The following is a 20,556-nucleotide window of genomic DNA, read 5'->3' on the forward strand; positions in this document are numbered from 1 at the left end:
CCATCTACCTTTAGCGGTCCCACTTCTTCTTTCTTTGTTTTCTTCTTATTTATATGGCTATAGAACCTTTTACTGTTGGTTTTAATTCCCCTTGCAAGGTCCAACTCTACATGGTTTTTGGCCTTTCTCACGTTATCCCTACATGTTCTGACCTCAATAAGGTAGCTTTCCTTGCTAATTCCTCCCATCTTCCACTCCTTGTAGGCTTTCTGCTTTTTCTTAATCACCTCTCTAAGAAGCTTGCTCATCCAGCTTGGTCTACAACTCCTGCCTATGGATTTTTTCCCCTTTCTTGGGATGCAGGCTTCTGATAGTTTCTGCAACTTTGACTTGAAGTAATTCCAAGCCTCCTCCACCTTTAGATTCACAAGTTCTTGAGTCCAAACCACTTCCCTAACTAATTTCCTTAATTTTTTTAAGTTAGCTCTTTTGAAATAAAAAACCCTAGTCACAGATCTATATTTGTTTAGCCTTCTGTTTAGTTTGAACTGAATTAACTCATGATCACTTGAACCAAGGTTGTCCCCTACAACCATTTTCTATGAGGTCCTCACTACTCACCAAAACCAAATCTAAAATGGCGTCGCCTCTTGTTGGTTCAGTAACTACTTGGTGATCCATACATAATCCATCAGGTATCACATCCAAGAAAATCTGAGCCCTATTATTATTATTAGCACTTGTCCTCCAGTCTATATCTGGGAAATTAAAGTCTCCCATGATCACACAATTCCCATTAGTATTTACTTCATTAAAAACATTAAAGAGGTCTCTATCCATATCCAGATTGGATCCGGCGGTCTATAGCACATCTCAAGTACTATCCCAGGGGAGGCTCTAGTAGCTTTCTTCCCCAATGTGATTTTTGCCCAGACAGTCTTATCCATTCCATCACTTCTTATTTCTTTAGTCTTCCTGATCATTGATATACAATGCTACTCCACCACCTTTGCCTTTATTTTTGTCTTTCCTAAACAGCACATACCCTTCAATACCTGTAGTCCAGTCATGACTACTATTCCACCATGTTTCTGTTATCCCTATAATATCTGGTTTCACTTCCTGCACCAGTATCTTTAGTTCCTCCATTTTGTTACCTAGGCTCCTGACATTGGTGTACAAAGATCTTAATTTTTGCTGTTTGGCCTCATTCACATTCTTTACCCGATTAGGCACAGACATTCTACTACCAGTATCACCTATTAGACTGGTATGTACACTACCCTTCCTCCTTATGTCCATTCTGCTACCAACAGCTCTGTCCTTTCTTACTTCATTTTCTTCCCTCTCAATGTTAAAATCCAGCATGGAGATTGCCGGGACATCTCCCAGCCATCTTCCCCCAGATTCCTAGTTTAAAGCTCTCTTGATCAGTTGTGCCATCCTCCATCCTAGAAGTCTATTTCCCTCCTTACTCAGGTGAAGTCCATCCTTAGAGAACTGTCCTCTGTCCATGAATGCCTCCCAGTGGCCATACACCCCAAAGCCCTCCTTATAGCACCAGTGCCTGAGCCATCTATTGAGCATCATAATCTTGTCACACTTTTGTTGCCCTTCTCTAGGAACAGGCAGAATCCCACTGAAGATCACCTGAGCCTCAATTTCCTTAAGCGTCTTCCCCAGCCTGGCATAGTCTCCCTTCAGATGTTCCAGCGAGAATCTAGCTGTATCATTTGTTCCCACATGAAGGACAATCAGTGGATTCTTTCCCACTCCCATTAGAATCCTCTTCAGCATCAGGTCCACATCCTGTATTTTAGCACCCAGCAGACAGCACACGCTTCTGTTCTCTGGATATGCTCTTGTTACAGGCCTGTGTATCCTTCTCAGTCAGGAGTCCCCAATGACGTAGACCTGTCTTTTCCTGGTGATGGTACAATTCTCCAGTCTATCCCCTGTTCCCTTAGGCTGCAAGTCCTCTCGATTCCTATTATCCCTTGCAATCCTCTGTATCCCATCCCGTATCCTCCTAGGGCTCATATTTTGTGTTATCTCCATTGACTCTTGCCCTCTTCCTATAGGACTAGCTGCTCTTCTCTTCTTCCTTGCCCTCTCACCTTCAGAGACCACCTGCTGTGCCCCTTCTTCATTTTCCAACTCCGCAAACCTGTTCCTGAGCTCTGTTTCTCCTTCACTAGCCCATCTTTTCCTCTGCCTCGTTCTTTTAGTCACATGCTTCCACTATCCACTTTCCTCACCCAACAGTATCCCCTCAGAGTTCTTTGGTCCTGCTTCCATCTGCAAATCTGAGCTTTTCCCTTCAGCCTCCTCATGTCTTTGCTCCATCATCTGCTCAAACCCTCTTCTAAACTCAACCAGCGTTTCCACCTGCATCTCCAATCCTCGGATCTTTTCTTCCATCAGCTCTATCAGGCAGCACTTCATGCAGACAAAACTCTTTCCAGGTACCCCCTCCAGGATCATGTATGTGCCGCAGCTTCTACATCCAATCATCTTCATTCTGTCTTCCATTACTTGGGCTGGGTCTGTATTATCTTGCCTGCATCTGCTCCCTGGGGTAGGGAACCCCACCATTTAAGTGAGACTGTGGGGACAGCTGTGGCCAGGGGGAATTCCCATCAGGGCTACACTATGAGAGGCCTCTGTGTGTGAAGAGCTCTGGCCTTCCACTGCTCCCCCATCTGTGTGATTTGGTGTGGGCCTGGCTCTGCAGAGGGACAAACTTTGCCCTCCCAACCCAAAGATAGAACTATTTGGTAGTTGCTACATGACGAGAATCTTACGCAATCATTCTCTTTGGCCAGTCCCACATTTTTACACTGGAAGGGCTGTCTAGCTCCTATCAATTCCATATTCACAGAACTGCAGATTATTGCAGTCTACACAGAATAGAGTTTGATCTCAAAAGAATGAGAACTGCTCCCAGCTGATGTGAAGAAAAATAACTTTCCAAGAAAACTGAAACAACTTCTAAACCAGTTGATTCTCAGTTGAGCAAATACAATAGAAGATCTGTTGTTTTTTGTAGCTTTCTTGATAACCTCTTCTCACTAATTCTAATATTGTTTAGATAACAGTGGTAACTAAGATAACTCTACATAAGCAGTAGTGCGATATCTCCACATGTATTTTAGTATGTAAAATTCATAAATGGTCTAAATATGCTAACAAAATATTACATTTTAAATTAGTATGATCGCTGTGCATACTGGTATGTGGAAAAAAAATCAGTAAGGGAAATCTAAAACTCATGTATTTATCATGATTATTGTTGTTAAAATGAAGTGCCAAGCCTTTTAAGATAATATTACTAATAATATTAGTCCTGATTGTTGGAAGATCGCCAGTTTTTCGTCATCTCGCAGAAATATGTCATACTTGAACTGTAAAAACATATGATTCCCCTTCCCCCCTCCCTCTTTTCCCACTCACTGGAGCTGTATTATGTTAGTGTGAGGTGCGTTGAGCCGAATCCAATCTGGAATTAAGAATGCCCAAGGGCAGTTTTAACAAACTGTCATTCATTTGAACTCTAACCCTGTTTAGTTTAACAGAATCTGGTTACTCAGATGTATATTTTTTGCACATTCACTTCTTTCTTTTCATATCTTGGTGTGAAACTGTGTTAATTGGACTTGGAGGGAGAGAGGATTGTTTAAAACATATTGAAAACTAAGAATGAGAGTTACATGCATATAGCTTGGCTTGTTGTTTTTCTGCCACCCAGAAATGATGAACTTCAGTTCAGATATTGTGAATAAACATATTTAGTCAAAGTGAGATCCTCAAAATGCTGACATTTGGTTAAGCTTTCTGGGTTGAAAAAATTCACTGTTTTTAATAGCTCAATTATTATATTATTATAATAAGGAAACTAGTGAAATTAGGCCTTTCAGAAATGTAAAAAGGGACTAGTAATGGATTCGGGATGTTCAGGGTTTCGTCTTAAAAGACCGACCCCGAAATTCAATGAGATCCCCAAAATAAATTCTTCCAACAGTTGAGATAAAATAAAACCTTTACTTAGTAATTACAACATCAAGCCAACAGCCATGGGGGAGCTTCTGGATGCTACAAGTTCAACCTTTTCCAATAGGTGTCACTGTAAGGCAGTAATGCTGAAGAGATGTGAGCTAGAATAGAGGGTAGAAAAATCCCATAATAAGGGTAATTAGAAGAATAAGATTATCATTACTTGCCATCAGCAGATAATTAAAATACTTTACAATACTGCTTGGATTTTGAATTAGATTACTGATGAGAAAGTGACTTTGAGAGAAATTCTTCTTGTGATTTTTGTATATAGAATATCCTATCAATGTACATACATGGACTGACAGGAGAATAGACACTTCACTATGGAAGGAAAGTGGATCCACACTAAAGGCCGGACTAATAAAGTTAGGAAGTTGCTGAATATGTCCTTCAGTGCAAACTTTCTCTTATACTTTGTAGAGGTGTGCGAAAAACGCATAAAGCTGCTATTTGACCAACAATAAGCTGATCCCTCAGCTACCTTCCATGGACAATGGAGAAATTGAAGAACTCCTGTGAGAGACAGGATAATATTAGTGCTGGTCTCACTGCTCCTCCAGGGGAACAGAGTACAGCAATCTGTTGTCACTTTTCTACCTTCTGGGGAGAGGGAAGAAAAAAAAATCCCCAATGCTCCCTTTCTTCCTCTCAGCAGGGATTGGAACATTTTATCATTTTAACCCAACGTCAGGGATGTGAATAGGTTCTGTCGTTAGGGTACGGGCTTACGGTTGATCTTTCTCCCTTTCTAGAACTTTAAATGTATTACAGGTGTAGCTGGCAACGTTGTCTATAGTTAAGATTGGCTGATACTTTTACATTATAATATAATGTGAGTGTGTATATTTAATATATATATATGTAGGGGCACTGACCTTGATTGTGACATTAGCAATCACACACACATACATTTTCAAAGAAGGTATTTGAAAATCACTTCCTGCTATACTTTAGTAAGGCTTTTGATACTGTCTCACATGACTTTCTCATAAACAAACTAGGGAAATACAGTCTAGCTGGAGCTATTATAAGGTGGGTGCATAACTGGTTTGAAAACCATTCCCAGAGAATAGTTATCAGTGGTTCATAGTCAAGCTGGAGGGACATATCAAGTGGGGCCTTGCAGGGATCAGTTCTGGGTCCCATTCTGTTCAATATCTTCATCTATGATTTAAATAATGGCATAGAGTGTGCATTTATAAAGTTTGTGGATGATACCAAGTTGAGAGAGGTTGCAAGTGCTCTGGAGGATAGGATTAAAATTCAAAATGATCCAGACAAACTGGAGATATGGTCTGAAGTAAACAGGATGAAATTTAGTAAGGAAAAATGCAAAGTACTCCACTTAGGAAGGAGCAATCAGTTTCACACATACAAAATGGGAAATGGTTGCCTGGGAAGTACTGCAGAAAGGGATCTGGGGGTCATAGTGGATCATAAACTAAATATGAGTCAACAGCGTAACACTGTTGCAAATAAAGCAAACATCATTCTGTGATGTATTAGCAGGACTGTTGTAAGCAAGACATGAGAAGTAATTCTTCCACTGTTCCAGGCCTCAACTGGAGTGTTGTGTCCAGTTCTGTGTGCCATGTTTCAGGAAAGATATGGATAAACTGGAGAAAATCCAGAGAAGAGCAAAATGATTAAAGGTCTAGAAAACTTGATCTGTGAGAGAAGGTTGAAAAAATTGGGTTTGTTTAGTCTGGAGAAGAGAAGACTGAGGGAGGACATAACAGTTTTCAAATACATAAATGGCTATTACAAGGAGCAGGGAGAAAAATTGTTCTCCTTAGCCTCTGAGGATAGGACAAGAAACAATGGGATTAAATTGCAGCAAGGGAGATTTAAATTGAACATTAGGAAAAAAAATCCTAACTATCAGGGTAGTTAAGCACTGGAATAAATTGCCTAGGGAGGTTGTGGAATCTCCATCACTGGAGATTTTTAAGAGCAGGTTAGACAAACACCTGCCAGGGATGGTTTAGATAATACTTAGTTCTGCCTTGAGTGCAGAGGACTGGACTAGAAGACTTCTGGAGGTCCCTTCCAGTCTTACACTTCTATGCTACCAGCCTGCCTGCCAATCAAATCCTGGTACTGCTTTAGATATTTGTGAGATAAGTAGGTAAGGAAACATAGAACCCTGAACTTAAGTTTTGTCAGAAAAGTGAAGGAGGAATTGATTTGCAAATATTGTGTTAAAAATGTAAATGTATGTATAGCTTTTGAGTCTACACATGCTAATGATTTGTGGTCTTAAAGTTTTTTTATTCACCTTTCAAAAAAAATTCTCTCTACCTTTAAAATCTCATCACTTCTATGTGTAGATATTTTTACAAATCTACTTGACTTTTTTATTTCCCAAAATAAAGTAAAAAATAAATAAATAAAAATGTCATCACATTAACAGTTGAAAGATAATGATCGTTTTACATGCTTTACATGCTTAAAAATATTCTCAAATGATTTGATAGGAAACTTGATGTGAGTTGTGTCTATCAACACACAGTAGGACAAATCTGGCTAATGCTTCAGGAGAAGGAAAAAGTAAATTTTAAAACTTTAGATATGAAGCTGTTGTTCCAATTCAGGGTCTTGTACTGCATACAGGCCCACACCTCCAGAGTCCCACTGACTTTGATGTCACTGTTGTGAAATAAGGGTCCATGCATTTGAATCACTTTGTAGGCCTGGATCTTTATAGATGTTACTATTAACAGATGCAACTGACTTTAAGTAATAGATTGGGGACTTAATTACATGGTACTTATTATTAATGTGAATTGAGTAGATAAAACAGCATACAGGGTTTGGAGAAATTTAAGGATGAGATTTTGGAATAATCCTATTAAAACAAGAAAAATATTAAGTTAAGTTTTATATATAGTTGGACTTCTTTGGGGACAAGGTAAGGTAATTCACATGCCTTTGTATGTGACTATGTAGAACATTAAATTCTATTTGTATTTTTATGGTAACATATTGACATTATATGATCAAAGATGATATAAATTATTGCAAGTAACCCCCACCCCCTTGTGTTCATCCTTAGTTTTCCTTTTGTTCACTTTTTCTTTTTTTCTGTAGGTCACAGTGCAGATCTTCTCTCTTTTTCAATATGTATTTTCCCAAGTATAACTTTTCTAGAAAGTAGTCACTGTGGAAAGGCAGTAATAGCTATTTTCAAATAAATGTGAAGTCCTCACCCTGCAAGAGGCTCTGCATCAGTGTAACTCTGCGCCTGCACAGAACTGGTCGCAGGATGAACATCATTTCTCTTTGTTGTTTCATTTATATCTGTATTTCGCCAGTTTTACTTTTTGAGGGGCAGGGTGGAAAGATATTGAAAGGTATTAACCACTTCATTGCTGTTGCTAATGACTGCACTGCACCTGAAGCAGGACGGACGTTGTCCAGTCTTGCCAGAGGAAGGGTAGCCGTTTGGATTGAATGAACATGGAATTGCCTGCACTGTACACTTTTACCTGCCAGGTAGTCCCAGACATCTAATAATAAAGTTGCAGCCTGATTAAATCCATACCAAGTGTCCTTTCGGTATAGCTGGACAATTCTAGGTATGTCCTAGTAGAACATATCTTCTTCTGTATTGAATGTACCAGGCACTTTCTAATTTCCCATCAACCTCAAAGGAATGTCAATAGAGAATGGCTGCACTGTACTTATGGTAAAGGGGTTAAGTAATATATAAGTTTTTAAATAATGTTTGAGTCTGATTACTATTGTTTGATTCATATAATAGTGTTCATTCTGCTTCATAGAGCTGTTATGTGGGAGAAAAGCAACACAGTATTTGCTCAACTTGAAAAAGAAGTATGTGGTTTATATGTGCTGATTGCATGGTAGTAGGATTTAAATAACAACATAGAGACAAGCAGTAATTAAAAATGAACTTGGGGAAAACATCTTATTTTCTCTGTAGGCAGGCTGATTATATGACCGTAGCTGAATTCTGTCAGACTTCTTCTGTACACCAGCAAAAGCAAACATTTTTGCTTGGCTTCCATAGTATCAACAATATGGTAGCACAGAAAAAAAAAAAGCAGTCAGGTTGGATATATTCCAGTTGGCTCCCTCCCCTATCACTTTCTGGCTAGTCTCATGTAATGCATCACATATTTTCCTCCGCTGTTGGTTAATTTATATCATTTTAATTTTTTGGAGAGGGGAGTGGGTGAGTAAGAAAACAAAACAGAAAGTGTGTCACAATTTCTCTAAATATCATAATTGCAGGATCTTGGGGAAATCTGCCACCTATTGTTCACACAAAACTCTTCAAAAAGTATAAAACTTCACATTATACCCCAAAGTATACCACAGTCTGTATTTAGTGATGTGGCAGTTACTACAGTGGCTACTATATTTTTAGCAGATTACAAGTAGGCAGAAAGAAAGAAAGAAAAGAGCAACAAAATATCTGTAGTGACCAATCTTACTTTTCAAGTGTTTTATTCGTCATGTGTTTGTAGGAGGTACATATAACAAATACAAAATGGTTTTACTCTGACAAAAAAACTCAAAGTGAAAACCCCAATTTAGGACCATTGCACTTATGTACTGGAAGCCTAATTCTCTGCTCACACATGAGCAAAATTTGGACCTGTGGATGACATCAAGTCTGATTGGCCTGCAGTCTTCAGTCTTATCTCATTCATTAACTTGCTGAGTTTCTGTGCCAAGGGTAAGGGGACGCCATGCTGGAGTTAATGTGCTTTTTAGCAGTAACCATGTAGTGACCTTCTACCCTGTCATATAAACTTAACAGTTCTGTAAATGTAATGATCCACCCACAAGACAGTCCTGCTGCTGCCAGGCAAGTGTAATATATATTTTCCTTCCTGCAGAGGTTGAGTTTTGTTCTTTAAATAATATTATGTCACTTTTATAACACAGCCTACACTTTTTTCTAAATTGCTATTTTTTAAAGTAGGGTTGTTTTTTTTAATCAATTCCCCATGAATGCATTTCGTATTTATTGGGAAATCTCCCAAAAAGTTGCTAAAACGGAGCTGAGGTTGAGAATATATTCCACGAATTAAAAAATAGATGTTCAAATGTCAGAACTTTAGCTCTTCCCCTGTTCCGCATGCTCCATACACTCATCAGAGATTCTCACCAGTTCTCACGTTAAACGTAAGTCTGAAAGGAGCGGTTTTTGGTGAAAGTTTTGTGTGGTGTCAAGATCAGTTTATAATGGAAGTGCTATTAGAGCCTGAACTATAGAGTTACTACCACAGGTCCATAATGAATTCCATAGACTAGGTGGTGTAGGAAGTATTTATGGCAATGGCACAGGTTGAAGGGCTCTTGGTAATGTACATTAGTTCAATGGTTTGTATAAATGTTATTGGTGACTAGATGGATTTTTGGAAACTTGATCATTTCCTGATGTTTAAGAACTGATTTTTTTTTAACCAGTAAAAAGTGGGAATGGATTTGAACAATGCTTCCACTTATATTCATCCCTACTATGATTTTTCTGTGTTTATAAAATATTATTTGCTATGAAGAATATGGAACTTAAACAATCTATGCTTTTTAGTTAGAAGAACTGATGAATGCACTGGAAAAGACCAGACAGGAATTGGATGCTACCAAAGCCCGTCTTGCCTCAACACAGCAGTCTCTGGCTGAGAAAGAAGCACATCTGGCTAACCTCAGAATAGAGCGGAGAAAACAGCTTGAAGAAATATTAGAAATGAAGTAAGTACATTTACTCCTCTTGATACTAGATGCATTGCAATTTCCATTTTTTCCCCTGCTCTATATGTTCTGTATTCATATTTAAACAGTCTGAAACTGAGGACCTCTTAAGAAATGTGTGTGAGTTAGGTTCCCTTTAAAATGAAGAAATACAATAAAATATCCTTGGATTATGAAGGTAGTATTTATTGGGAAGTCAACAACACGCACAGGTAGAATTCTTGAAAAAGTGTTTTGTTATAACTTCCATTTGCCTTGTAGTGTTAGATACTAATACAGTATCAGCACAGTTTAACTTAAGTTGAAAGTTTCTGAAATATTTTAATATGAATCGGTCTCCATTCATTATCAGTGTTTTAAATTTCCATAATGTTCTGCCTTATTCTGATGTGAAAAGGGTTCACCTGTGGCACAAAGCAAATTTGTCCACTGAGTTATGTTAAAACTAGGATGCGGTCACATCTTTCAGTAAGAATCCTGAAAAAAGCTGGTATATGGTACATATGGTATAATTCTGCATATGTCAAACTGAAAGAGGGATATCAAATAATATGTAGGTTGGTTATAAATATCTGGGTGCAATCATATCCCCAATGAAGTCAATGGGTGTTTTCACTCTGGTCTACATTAAAAAGTGGAAATGTACATGGTTCATTATTGATGATACTACTGTTTAGTGAGCAAATAGGGAACCAGATGCAGTCATAAGCAGTTTTTATTTACTTTGCTGTTTTCTTATAGCTTTCTTTCATATAGATAGTTGTTAGCTGCTGATTCAGCTGCGATTGAATCAGAGGCTTAGTGCCATACAACTTCAAATGATCATCTGTCTTGACTGTATAATTTTGTTTGCTGTAGTCAATTGCATTAAATAAGTGATAAGGTCCCGCCTTAATGGAAAGGATGCATATTTGGTATGACTGACCACAACTATCAATTGTTGGGTAACATTAATAAAGATTGTAAGGGAAGTTCTGGCTGTTTCTGTGGGATGCTTGGGTGGCTGTACAGACACTCATGGGTATTGGAGACACATATTTGGAGTGCATCTTTTGATTGAGATTCTTAGCTTTTAAAGCCTATGTAGAGCTTTAATTCACTTTGGACAGAAATGGGTTACCTACCTTTATGGATAAAGCACCTAAGAGAGGATAGAAGACCTCAGTTGTCCTAGCCCAGAAATAGAAAGGTGTCAAAGACTGAGATTGGATATAGGAGCAGACAATTAGTAGCTCTCAGAGCCACTAATGCTGTGATGACAATATCTTGTAACACACATACCTAATTAAGGAAATAAGTATTTGTGATGGATGGGATACTGTTTTTACTTCATTTACATAGTTGTCAATGTTGTTTGTTCTTCAGCTTTTGATAATTACTTTTAACAGCCAGCTTAATTATTTTTTACATTGTGGCCTTTTAATTTCTTGGTTTATAATTTTTCTAGACTTGTGAATGCATGTATGTTCGACCCTTAACATACAGTTTTTTAAAATCAACGTTTATCTCTAAAATATGAACCAGGACAACTAACAAAACACCTAAACCAAGCAAACAGAACAAAACAAAACACCTAAACCAAGCAAACTTACTTGTTATACATAAATAAAGGATACCTACCAAATTCACGGCCGTGAAAAACACATCACAGACCGTGAAATCTGGTCTCTTGTGTGCTTTTACCCTATACTATACAGATAACATGGGGGAGACCAGAGTTTCTCAAACTGGGGGTCCTGACCCAAAAGAGAGTTGCGGGGGGGGGGTCACAGTATTGCCACCCTTACTTCTGCACTGCCTTCAGAGCTGGGAGGCCAGAGGGCGGTGGCTGGTGGCCAGGCGCCCAGTTCTGAAGGCAGTGCCCAGCCAGCAGCAGTGCAGAAGTAACGGTGGCTATACGTTACCATGCCATCTTTACTTCTGTGCTGCTGCTTTCAGAGCCGGGCAGCCAGAGTGTGGCAGCTGCTGTCTGAAGGCCCAGCTCTCCAGGCAACAGTGCAGAAGTAAGATTGGCAATTCCATACCATGCCATCCATACTTCTGCAGTGCTGCTGGCAGTGTCTCTGCCTTCAGAACTGGGCTTCTGGCCAGCAGCCATCACTCTTCAGCTGCCCAGCTCTGAAGACAGAACCGCTGCCAGCAGCTGTGCAGAAGTCAGGGAAGCAATACCACAAACCCCCCGCACACACACAGTAACCTTGCGATCCCCTCAAAACTCCTTTTCCGGTCAGGACCCCTATAGTTACAACAGTGTGAAATTTCAGATTTAAATAGCTGAAATTATGAAATTTACAATTTTTAAAATCCTATGACTGTGAAATTGACCAAAATGGACTGACCGTGAATTTGGTAGGGCTCTACTCATAGGCAGCAGAAGGTCTGCTAACTGTCATCTTCTCTTGCAGTTTGGCCACTTGCAGGCCAGTGTGATTAAGTGAAAGTCCCAGATTCACTATTACTCCAGTTTTAAACAGTTGTAACTCCATCTATTTTTAAAAACTCCAGAGAGAGATTTGGAGTTTAAACCTGTGCCTTTTGTGAAGTCTCTTCTCTCTCTAGACATGTGGGATCTCCCTGGAGCCTACAACAGGGATCCAGTCCTATTGCAGTCAATGTGAATTTTGCTAATGATTTAGGGAGGAACAGGATTGGGCCTACTTTCCTTGGTAAATAAAACAGATGTTAATGTATTATTGTTTTACAGCATACCATAAAATACTGCTATGTGAGATGTGATATAAGGCTGAGTTAATGTTTGGGAAAATCCTTACATTTGAATGGGATTATCTGATGATATAATTTTAACACAGTCGGGCTGCACGGGTGTATCTGTGCCTTGGTCAGCATAACCTCTATCACTTGTGATGATGTGTAATATGGAAAGAATTTATTATGACTATCGGAATCCAGGATGATTTTGCAGAGCCAGGAGATAGAAAATAGAGCTGATATGACATTGAAAGCAATGAGGTACACATTAATGTGGAACTTCATAGCGCCATTTTTCCAAAGGCCCTTTTTAGTGGAGACCTGCACTTCAACTTCTTAATGTTGTTACTTTTTAAGTGCTTGTTACCACAATCTTATTACTGCATTAAAGCTACTTAAAAAAAAATTGTAACTTTGCCTTAATAAAAAGTTTAGAAAACATAAAAAAATATGTAATAAATCATGCTTTGAGTTCTGTGGATGAAAAGAGCTATATTAATGCTAAATGTTGTTTCAGAACATATAAGATGTATAATTTATAATATGAATTTACATCTTAATATATATATTAAGGGAGTAGTTTGATTTAATAAAATCTGCAGTACATTGTATAATATATTTACTAAATAGTTCAATAAGAATAATTCACAAATACGTGTCAAAGGAGTTTGATTCTATATACTTGCTTACTGAAAGAAGTACATAATGAAAGAGCATTTCAAAACTGCATGGCATTTTGTCAAGGTTCCTCCCCCACTCTGAACTCTAGGGTACAGATGTGGGGACCTGCATGAAAAACCTCCTAAGCTTATCTTTACCAGCTTAGGTCAAAACTTCCCCAAGGTACAAAATATTCCACCCGTTGTCCTTGGACTGGCTGCTACCACCACCAAACTAATACTGGTTACTGGGGAAGAGCTGTTTGGACGCGTCCTTCCCCCCAAAATACTTCCCAAAACCTTGCACCCCACTTCCTGGACAAGGTTTGGTAAAAAGCCTCACCAATTTGCTTAGGTGACTACAGACGCAGACCCTTGGATCTTAAGAACAATGAATAATCCTCCCAACACTTGCACCCCCCCTTTCCTGGGAAATGTTGGATAAAAAGCCTCACCAATTTGCATAGGTGAGCACAGACCCAAACCCTTGGATCTGAGAACAATGAAAAAGCATTCAGTTTCTTACAAGAAGACTTTTAATAAAAATAGAAGTAAATAGAAATGAAGAAATCCCCCCTGTAAAATCAGGATGGTAGATATCTTACAGGGTAATTAGATTCAAAAACATAGAGAACCCCTCTCGGCAAAACCTTAAGTTACAAAAAAGATACACAGACAGAAATAGTTATTCTATTCAGCACAATTCTTTTCTCAGCCATTTAAAGAAATCATAATCTAACACATACCTAGCTAGATTACTTACTAAAAGTTCTAAGACTCCATTCCTGTTCTGTCCCTGGCCAAGACGACTACAGACAGACACAGACCCTTTGTTTCTCTCCCTCCTCCCAGCTTTTGAAAGTATCTTGTCTCCTCATTGGTCATTTTGGTCAGGTGCCAGCGAGGTTACCTTTAGCTTCTTAACCCTTTACAGGTGAGAGGAGCTTTCCCCTGGCCAGGAGGGATTTCAAAGGGGTTTACCCTTCCCTTTATATTTATGACACATTTAATTATTTTTATTAATATACATTATGTTCTAATAACCAAACCGTGAATCAAATTAGATCCATACGGCTGATGACAGAATACTGACAGTTCTACATAGTAGTAATACACTAGCATAGTGTTTATTCATCTGCTTTTTCTCTGATAATATATTAATTTAATTAGCAGACCAGACTATAGCTCCATAACTGATATTTACCATTTTATTATTTAATGCAGAGTAGATACAATTTGTGACTGCTGGCTTATAGTCACATAGGCATGAATTGTGTATTTAAGAACTTTCATGATGATTTCCTATGCTTATATTATGTTTAAAGTTCCAAACGTAGCTCTCCATTCTAAACCCATCTGGCTGAAATTGCCAAGATCCATCTTAATTCACTGGGTATAATCAGTTGTCAGTTTTAGACAAATTCTCCAGTTGTCATTACAAGTCTCCATGTACACTAAGTTATTTAAAGAAGTTTAGAATAAAACCAGGTAGCAACTTAATCTAGTGCATTATCTAGTTGGGCTTTTTGATCTGGACTCTGAGAGAGAGCACCACTCATTAGATAAGTGCCCTTCAAAGAAGAGAAAGTTCACTGGAATGAGATAAACATCTCCTTATATTCTTTGCTTGATGTTAACATGTGAAAAGATGAGATTTATTTTTTTAAGAATTCCACAACATTAAAGTTTGGAGCAAGAGTCGCATGTTATTGACAATAAAGAGTGATATAATTTCTAGAGAAAATATTTGTGTTATGGTGCATATTATTTTCTCGATCTGCACACATAATTCATACTGGCATTAATGAGAGTAATGCATACTTGTTAAAATATACCATATGTTCAAATCCATCATTTTGCCTATTTGTCCTAATGCTTTCTGCGTGGTTTATAACTGGTGCCTTCTAAACATAATAAAATCACTGAGCTAATTATTATGTAAAATATACTATTTTTTCAAAAGTTTCTGTTTTGCATAATGTCAATAACTTAATATAGATTTCAGAAATTATTTACTGTCTCTTAAAATGTTTCAGTTGTCTTGAAATTGGACCCTGCAATTTAAAAATACATACTAGGGCTGAATCCTTTCCTTATACCTAATGAGTGGAAAACTAAAAATCTTGTGGAAACTCAATAACGCTTACCTTGAAAAGTTTCTTTCATCTTCATGATTTCAAGGCCAGAAGGGATCTTTGTGATTATCAAATCTGACCTCCTGTATGACACAGGCCGTAGAACTTCCCCAAAATAATTCCTAGAACAAATGTTTTAGAAAAACATCCAATCTTGATTTAAAAATTGTCAGTGATGGAGAATCCACTATGACGGTTAGTGTGTTGTTCCAATGGTTAATTACTCTCACTTAAAAATTGACACTTTATTTCCATTCTGAATTTGTCTAACTTCAACTTCCAGTCATTGGATCACATTATACCTTTCTCTCCTAGATTGAAAAGCCCATTATTAAATAATTATTCCCCAGGTAGGTACTTATAGTCTGTAATCAATTCACACCTTAACCTTCTCTGTGTTAGCTAAATAGATTGAGCATCTCAAGTCTATCACTATAAGGCATGTTTTCTAATCTTTTAATTATTGTTGTGCTCTTCTCTGAACCCTCTCTAATTTATTAACATCTTCTTGTATACTCCAAAACTGAGCACATCGTTCCAATAGCAGTCTCATGAGTGCCAAATATAGAAGTAAAATAATTTCTCTTCTCCTATTCAAGATCCCCCTGTTTGTGCATTCAAGAAACACATTAGCTCTTTTGACCACAGCGTCTCATTGGGAGCTCATGTTTAACTGATTATCCACCATGATCCCAAATCTTTTTCAAAGTCACTGCTTCCCAGGATAGAGTCCCTCATCATGTAACTATGGTCTGCATTCTTTATTCCTAGATGTATACATTTACATTTATCCATATAAAAATACACCGTGTTTGCTTGCACCCTGCTTATGAACTGATCCAGATGCCTCTGTATCAGTGACCCATCATCTTCATTATTTAGCACACCCCCAATTTTTCTGTCATCTGCAAACTTTATCAGTGATGATTTAATATTTTCTTCCAGGTCATTAATAAAATGTTAAATAGTATAGGACCAAAAACTGATCCCTGGGGGACTCCACTAAAAACACACATGTTCTGTGATGATTTGCCTTTTATTATTACGCTTTGAGACCTATCAGTTTGCCAAATTTTAATCCATTTAATGTGTGACATGTAAATTTTATATCTTCCTAGTTTTTTAAACAGTCATGCAGTACCAAGTCACGTGCCTTGCAGAAATCTAAATGTATTACATGCACTCTGTTACCCTTATCAATCAAACTTGTAATCACATGAGAAAAAATTAAGTTTGTTTGACAGGCTGTATTTTCCATAAACCCTTGTTGATTGGCATTAATTACATTACCTTCCTTTAATTCTTTATTACTCAAGTCACATATCAGCCACTCCATTATCTTAAAACTTAAGAATGTGGGGAAGGAGGCGTTTCTTCTATGTGGTGTGGGCAGCAGGTCTATCCTTTCAATCTTTCAGATGACCCCATATTTGTGAGGAGCTTTTTCAGATCACAGGGCACTCACAATGGCCTAGCTTCCCTTTTGCATGGCAGCATAATTTCCCCAGAAGCAGTGCTTCCATTCAGTCCCAGACAGAGGTTGCTGCCAAAGGCTTTTCATAGGCCCACATTGAACAAAAATATATTTCACTTAATTGCAAATTGCTCTTATTTTCTATATTGGACTTATATGGAATCACATGTAGTTCACACATGCAACATATGAAAACTGCTGTGCTATCTCTGCACAGGAAACCAATATACTTTTCTCATGTGGAGTGGGTTTCAATGTGTGGATAGGGTCGCTATTATCTTCCTAAAAGTGTCAGTATTATCTTACACTGAGGAAGATCCTATTCTTGCTCTGAAGAGCTCACAGTCTTAAGACGAAGACAGACAAAGAGTGGGGGAATGGATATATCACACAAAGATGGCAGAGTGATAATTAGCACACATCCTGTTAGTTCCATTTTTTTATTCTATATATAAAAAATCCAAACCGCAACCATTAAACATTAACAAAATTCCTTAACACCTAAACTGACTGATATTTTTCCTTTAAAAAAAAATCCACGAATTGACTTCTTGCAGAATGCAGTGATTAAAATTAGGATCTCAAAAACTGACTCCTCCGCAGTTCTAATCAAGTCAATGAAGATGAGGGTGGTAAGCACTACACTTGGTAATAAGTGTTCACAGGATCAGTTCCACACATTATACAGAAACTGCACATCACAGTTTTGACTTGAAGATCAGTGCAGCCATAGTTTTTGAGACGTTAATATTATGCAGTGAATTTTTCTTTTAAGCATCTGATCAGTTTAGTGATGTATTGGAGGGGACTCTTAGTAAACCCGGAACACAATTCCTGCCAGCAATTTGAAAGGAAAGTTGGGTAATTTCCTTGTCTCTGATAGTTCATACCATCACAATGGGTATGTCTACACTGCAGCTGGGAGTGTGCTTCCCAGCGCAAGTAGACAGACACACACTAGCTCCGTTTGAGCTATCGTGCTAAAAATGGCAGTTTAACCACGATGTCAGGGGCAATGGGTTGGGCTGGCTGAGTATGTACCTGGGGAATCTGGGTGGGATTACCCAGGCTATTCACCCAAGATGCCACTTCTGCTGTCCTGACTGCACTACTATTTTTTAGCATGCTAGTTGAGCAGAGCTCCTGCATGTCTGCTTCCCTGCACTAAGAAGCAGCTCCCAGCTGAAGTGTAGAGGTAGGTACCCTCTAGTCCAGCCAGTCCAGCAGTCCAGCCGGAGATGACTTAATCCTGATACTCAGGAAAAACATATTTGTGAAGAACTATTTCGCCCTTTAGAATGGGCCAGATTGTACCAAGTCGATGGCTTGTTCATAAAGAGAGGATACTTTGTGGTCCCTAACGAAACGATCCTCCCCCACGTTGAATAGCACAAGCAGAACACTGTGATGTGCTATCCACAAAATCCGTTCATTTTTTTCATAAGATTCTCCAATGAGTGGTTGATATCACCAACTTAAAAATCACTTCCATTGTTACAGGAACACTTGTGGTTATTATAACTGAAAGAGAATAGGAAATAAAACATTACTTGTCTCTGTTTTTCGGTATGTTTTCTTTGTGCTTTTGTCAGCAGCTGTGTATTCTTATGTTTGCAATTTTAGGGGGAAAAGGGGAATACGCTCCATGGTTTATTTCCCACCAAACTTTTAGCCCCACCTGAAAGGAAAGGAAGGGAGAGGGCAGAAGAGTGAATGAAGAAGCAGAGCAGGAGAGAGAAAATCTGAGACTGCTGCATATTGCAGCAGAGCTGAACACTTTTCTCCCCGCCAATCAATGATTGAGCTGATCTGCAAAGCAAGGAAGAGGCATCTGCAATTGCCACTAGAGGCCAGTCTCAGGCAGGAGGCTGGTCTCTAAAGTTGATCAGCTCTGTCCCTGCCTGCCTTGAAAGGGTTTTTGTTTTTTGGTGGGGGAGACCTTGGATGGGTCCAGGTGGAGCTCAGTGGGACAGTCTCATTTGGGGAATTTGGTGGGGGAAGGAAGTGTTTCTAGGGCTTTGTTGATGGCGAAGATATAGGAGGGAAGGAGGCAGCATATACTCTTTGGGACCTCTTTGGGGGAGTGTATTGGGGAAGGACTCTCAGTACTGTGAAGTTCTCTGTCTTTCCTTATCTTTGGTGGTTAAGTCATTGTGTGTAGTCAGCAAGTTACTTAGTTTCCCCTGTTGTTTGTGTGGGTCGCTCATGCAGCAATAGCAGAGAGAAAAGCACATGAACAAAATAGAAAAGATTAGCAGCGTGATTTAGGGGTAGGTCTAGTCCCTGAAAGTACTTTTACCTTACTTTTTAAAACTACCAAAATTTAAGCTAATGATGTCTTGTTAATGTACATCTGTTTGTGAAGTGATGCTGCCTCCTTCATTTGTTATAGTTTGCAACACTGTTCTTGTTCAAGGAGGAAAACAAGTAAGTGGATAATACAGTCTCTTACCTGAATCTCTCTCTGCACCTGGTACCTGGAAGATGTTTGTGGATGTTCCTGTAAAAATATTGACATATCACTGAATTAGTTTCAAGACTGTTGTTCTAACAAGCAGTGCCTTGAGGATAATTGTAGAACAAATAGGACTGGATGTATGATATTATGTGATTCCCTATACTGTTTGGATAAACTCCAAATCTACCCAAAAATACCAGGATCAGATTTTTCTAGTCTACTGTTCTGAAAATAGGATGCATATGAACAATTTTCTCTAAATCGTTTGCTCAGTCCTAACACAAAGCACTATGAATGTCAAGCTACATATTGGGAAAGATAGTTCTAATAGTTTCCCTATGATATAAATTATTTAAGCAGCCAGCTGTTGATTTGAATATGCATTAGATACTTTGCTAATGTATAGTTGTGGAGAAAAAGTGTTTTCATTAAACTAATTTAACATTTTACATTATTTTGTTTGAGCTATAATTATATTCACTATAATGATCAGTAAATAGGCAACAAATTGATTCTCTCTAAAAATATACCTTTTGAAAAGTGGAATAGTAGGCTGTTTTTTGTAACCTGTGGACTGTTTCCATTTAATTGTAGGATTCATGCTGAGAGTATAGAGAGTCATATCCCAAGTTAAATACAAACAAAACAGCAGGATGTTGATACAACTGTGACTTCCATAGGAAGTAGTTAGAATGGTAATGTGGTCTCCTTCTAAGGTGGGTGGAAAGTCTCCTGTGACAGCTTTTTGCCCCCACAGACCTGTAGCTCAGCATGCTTTGACTAACTTTTTTGACACCACCTTGCAAACACCATAAAGATTAGAGGAATCCAAATGAAGGCTTTGTTCTCTGGAACAGAAGTTTGCTTGACCAAAATGAAGAGATGTTTAAAAAAGAAAAACACTCAAGGGGAACAGGGCAATAAAATGCTTCTCTCTGTGAGAATAATTTGAGTGAACTGTTTACTGGGCAAACTGCTTCAGTCATTTAAAGACACATGACTATCACCACATGTCTGTTTAGATGAGAACCCAGTAATAGTGCTTTTAGGGTGAAATACTATGGTTTCTCCATGGCTTTATTTGATAAAATCTGTGACATTTGATTATTCATTCCCCCAAGGAAGAAAGTGTACCATCTCCTCCTTTCATTTGTTCTGTAGGTTATAGTTATAATTTGTTTTCATAACGTGTCAGCACCTGGCATTGGAATGTCATTAGACCAGTTCAGGCAATCTTCAGAATATGAAAAAAGGGGCAGTACTGTGTCCGGTCTTTGCCTGAGTATTTCCAGGGAAGAGAAAGTGCAAGGAGCCTCTGTCATGTCTTGTGTTCCCTTTGCAGCAGTTGAGCAGAATAGCAGCCCTTGCACGTAGGAAGTGCTAGGAGTGTACAGTCCAAAA

General features: G+C 38.4%; 1 protein-coding gene across 8 annotated transcripts in view; it reads left to right on the plus strand.

The window, feature by feature from the left end:
- ERC2 (ELKS/RAB6-interacting/CAST family member 2) overlaps nucleotides 1–20,556 on the plus strand; it is an 833,583-nt gene that overhangs the window by 487,795 nt on the left and 325,232 nt on the right. For all 8 annotated transcript variants that reach the window (XM_078853606.1, XM_078853612.1, XM_078853608.1 and 5 more), the window contains one exon: nucleotides 9,560–9,720. In XM_078853606.1, coding sequence (XP_078709732.1) covers nucleotides 9,560–9,720 — 161 coding nt within the window. The remainder of the gene's footprint in view (nucleotides 1–9,559; nucleotides 9,721–20,556) is intronic.

The sequence above is a fragment of the Lepidochelys kempii genome, chromosome 7 (genome assembly GCF_965140285.1).
Source record: "Lepidochelys kempii isolate rLepKem1 chromosome 7, rLepKem1.hap1, whole genome shotgun sequence".
Lineage (NCBI taxonomy): Eukaryota > Metazoa > Chordata > Testudines > Cheloniidae > Lepidochelys > Lepidochelys kempii.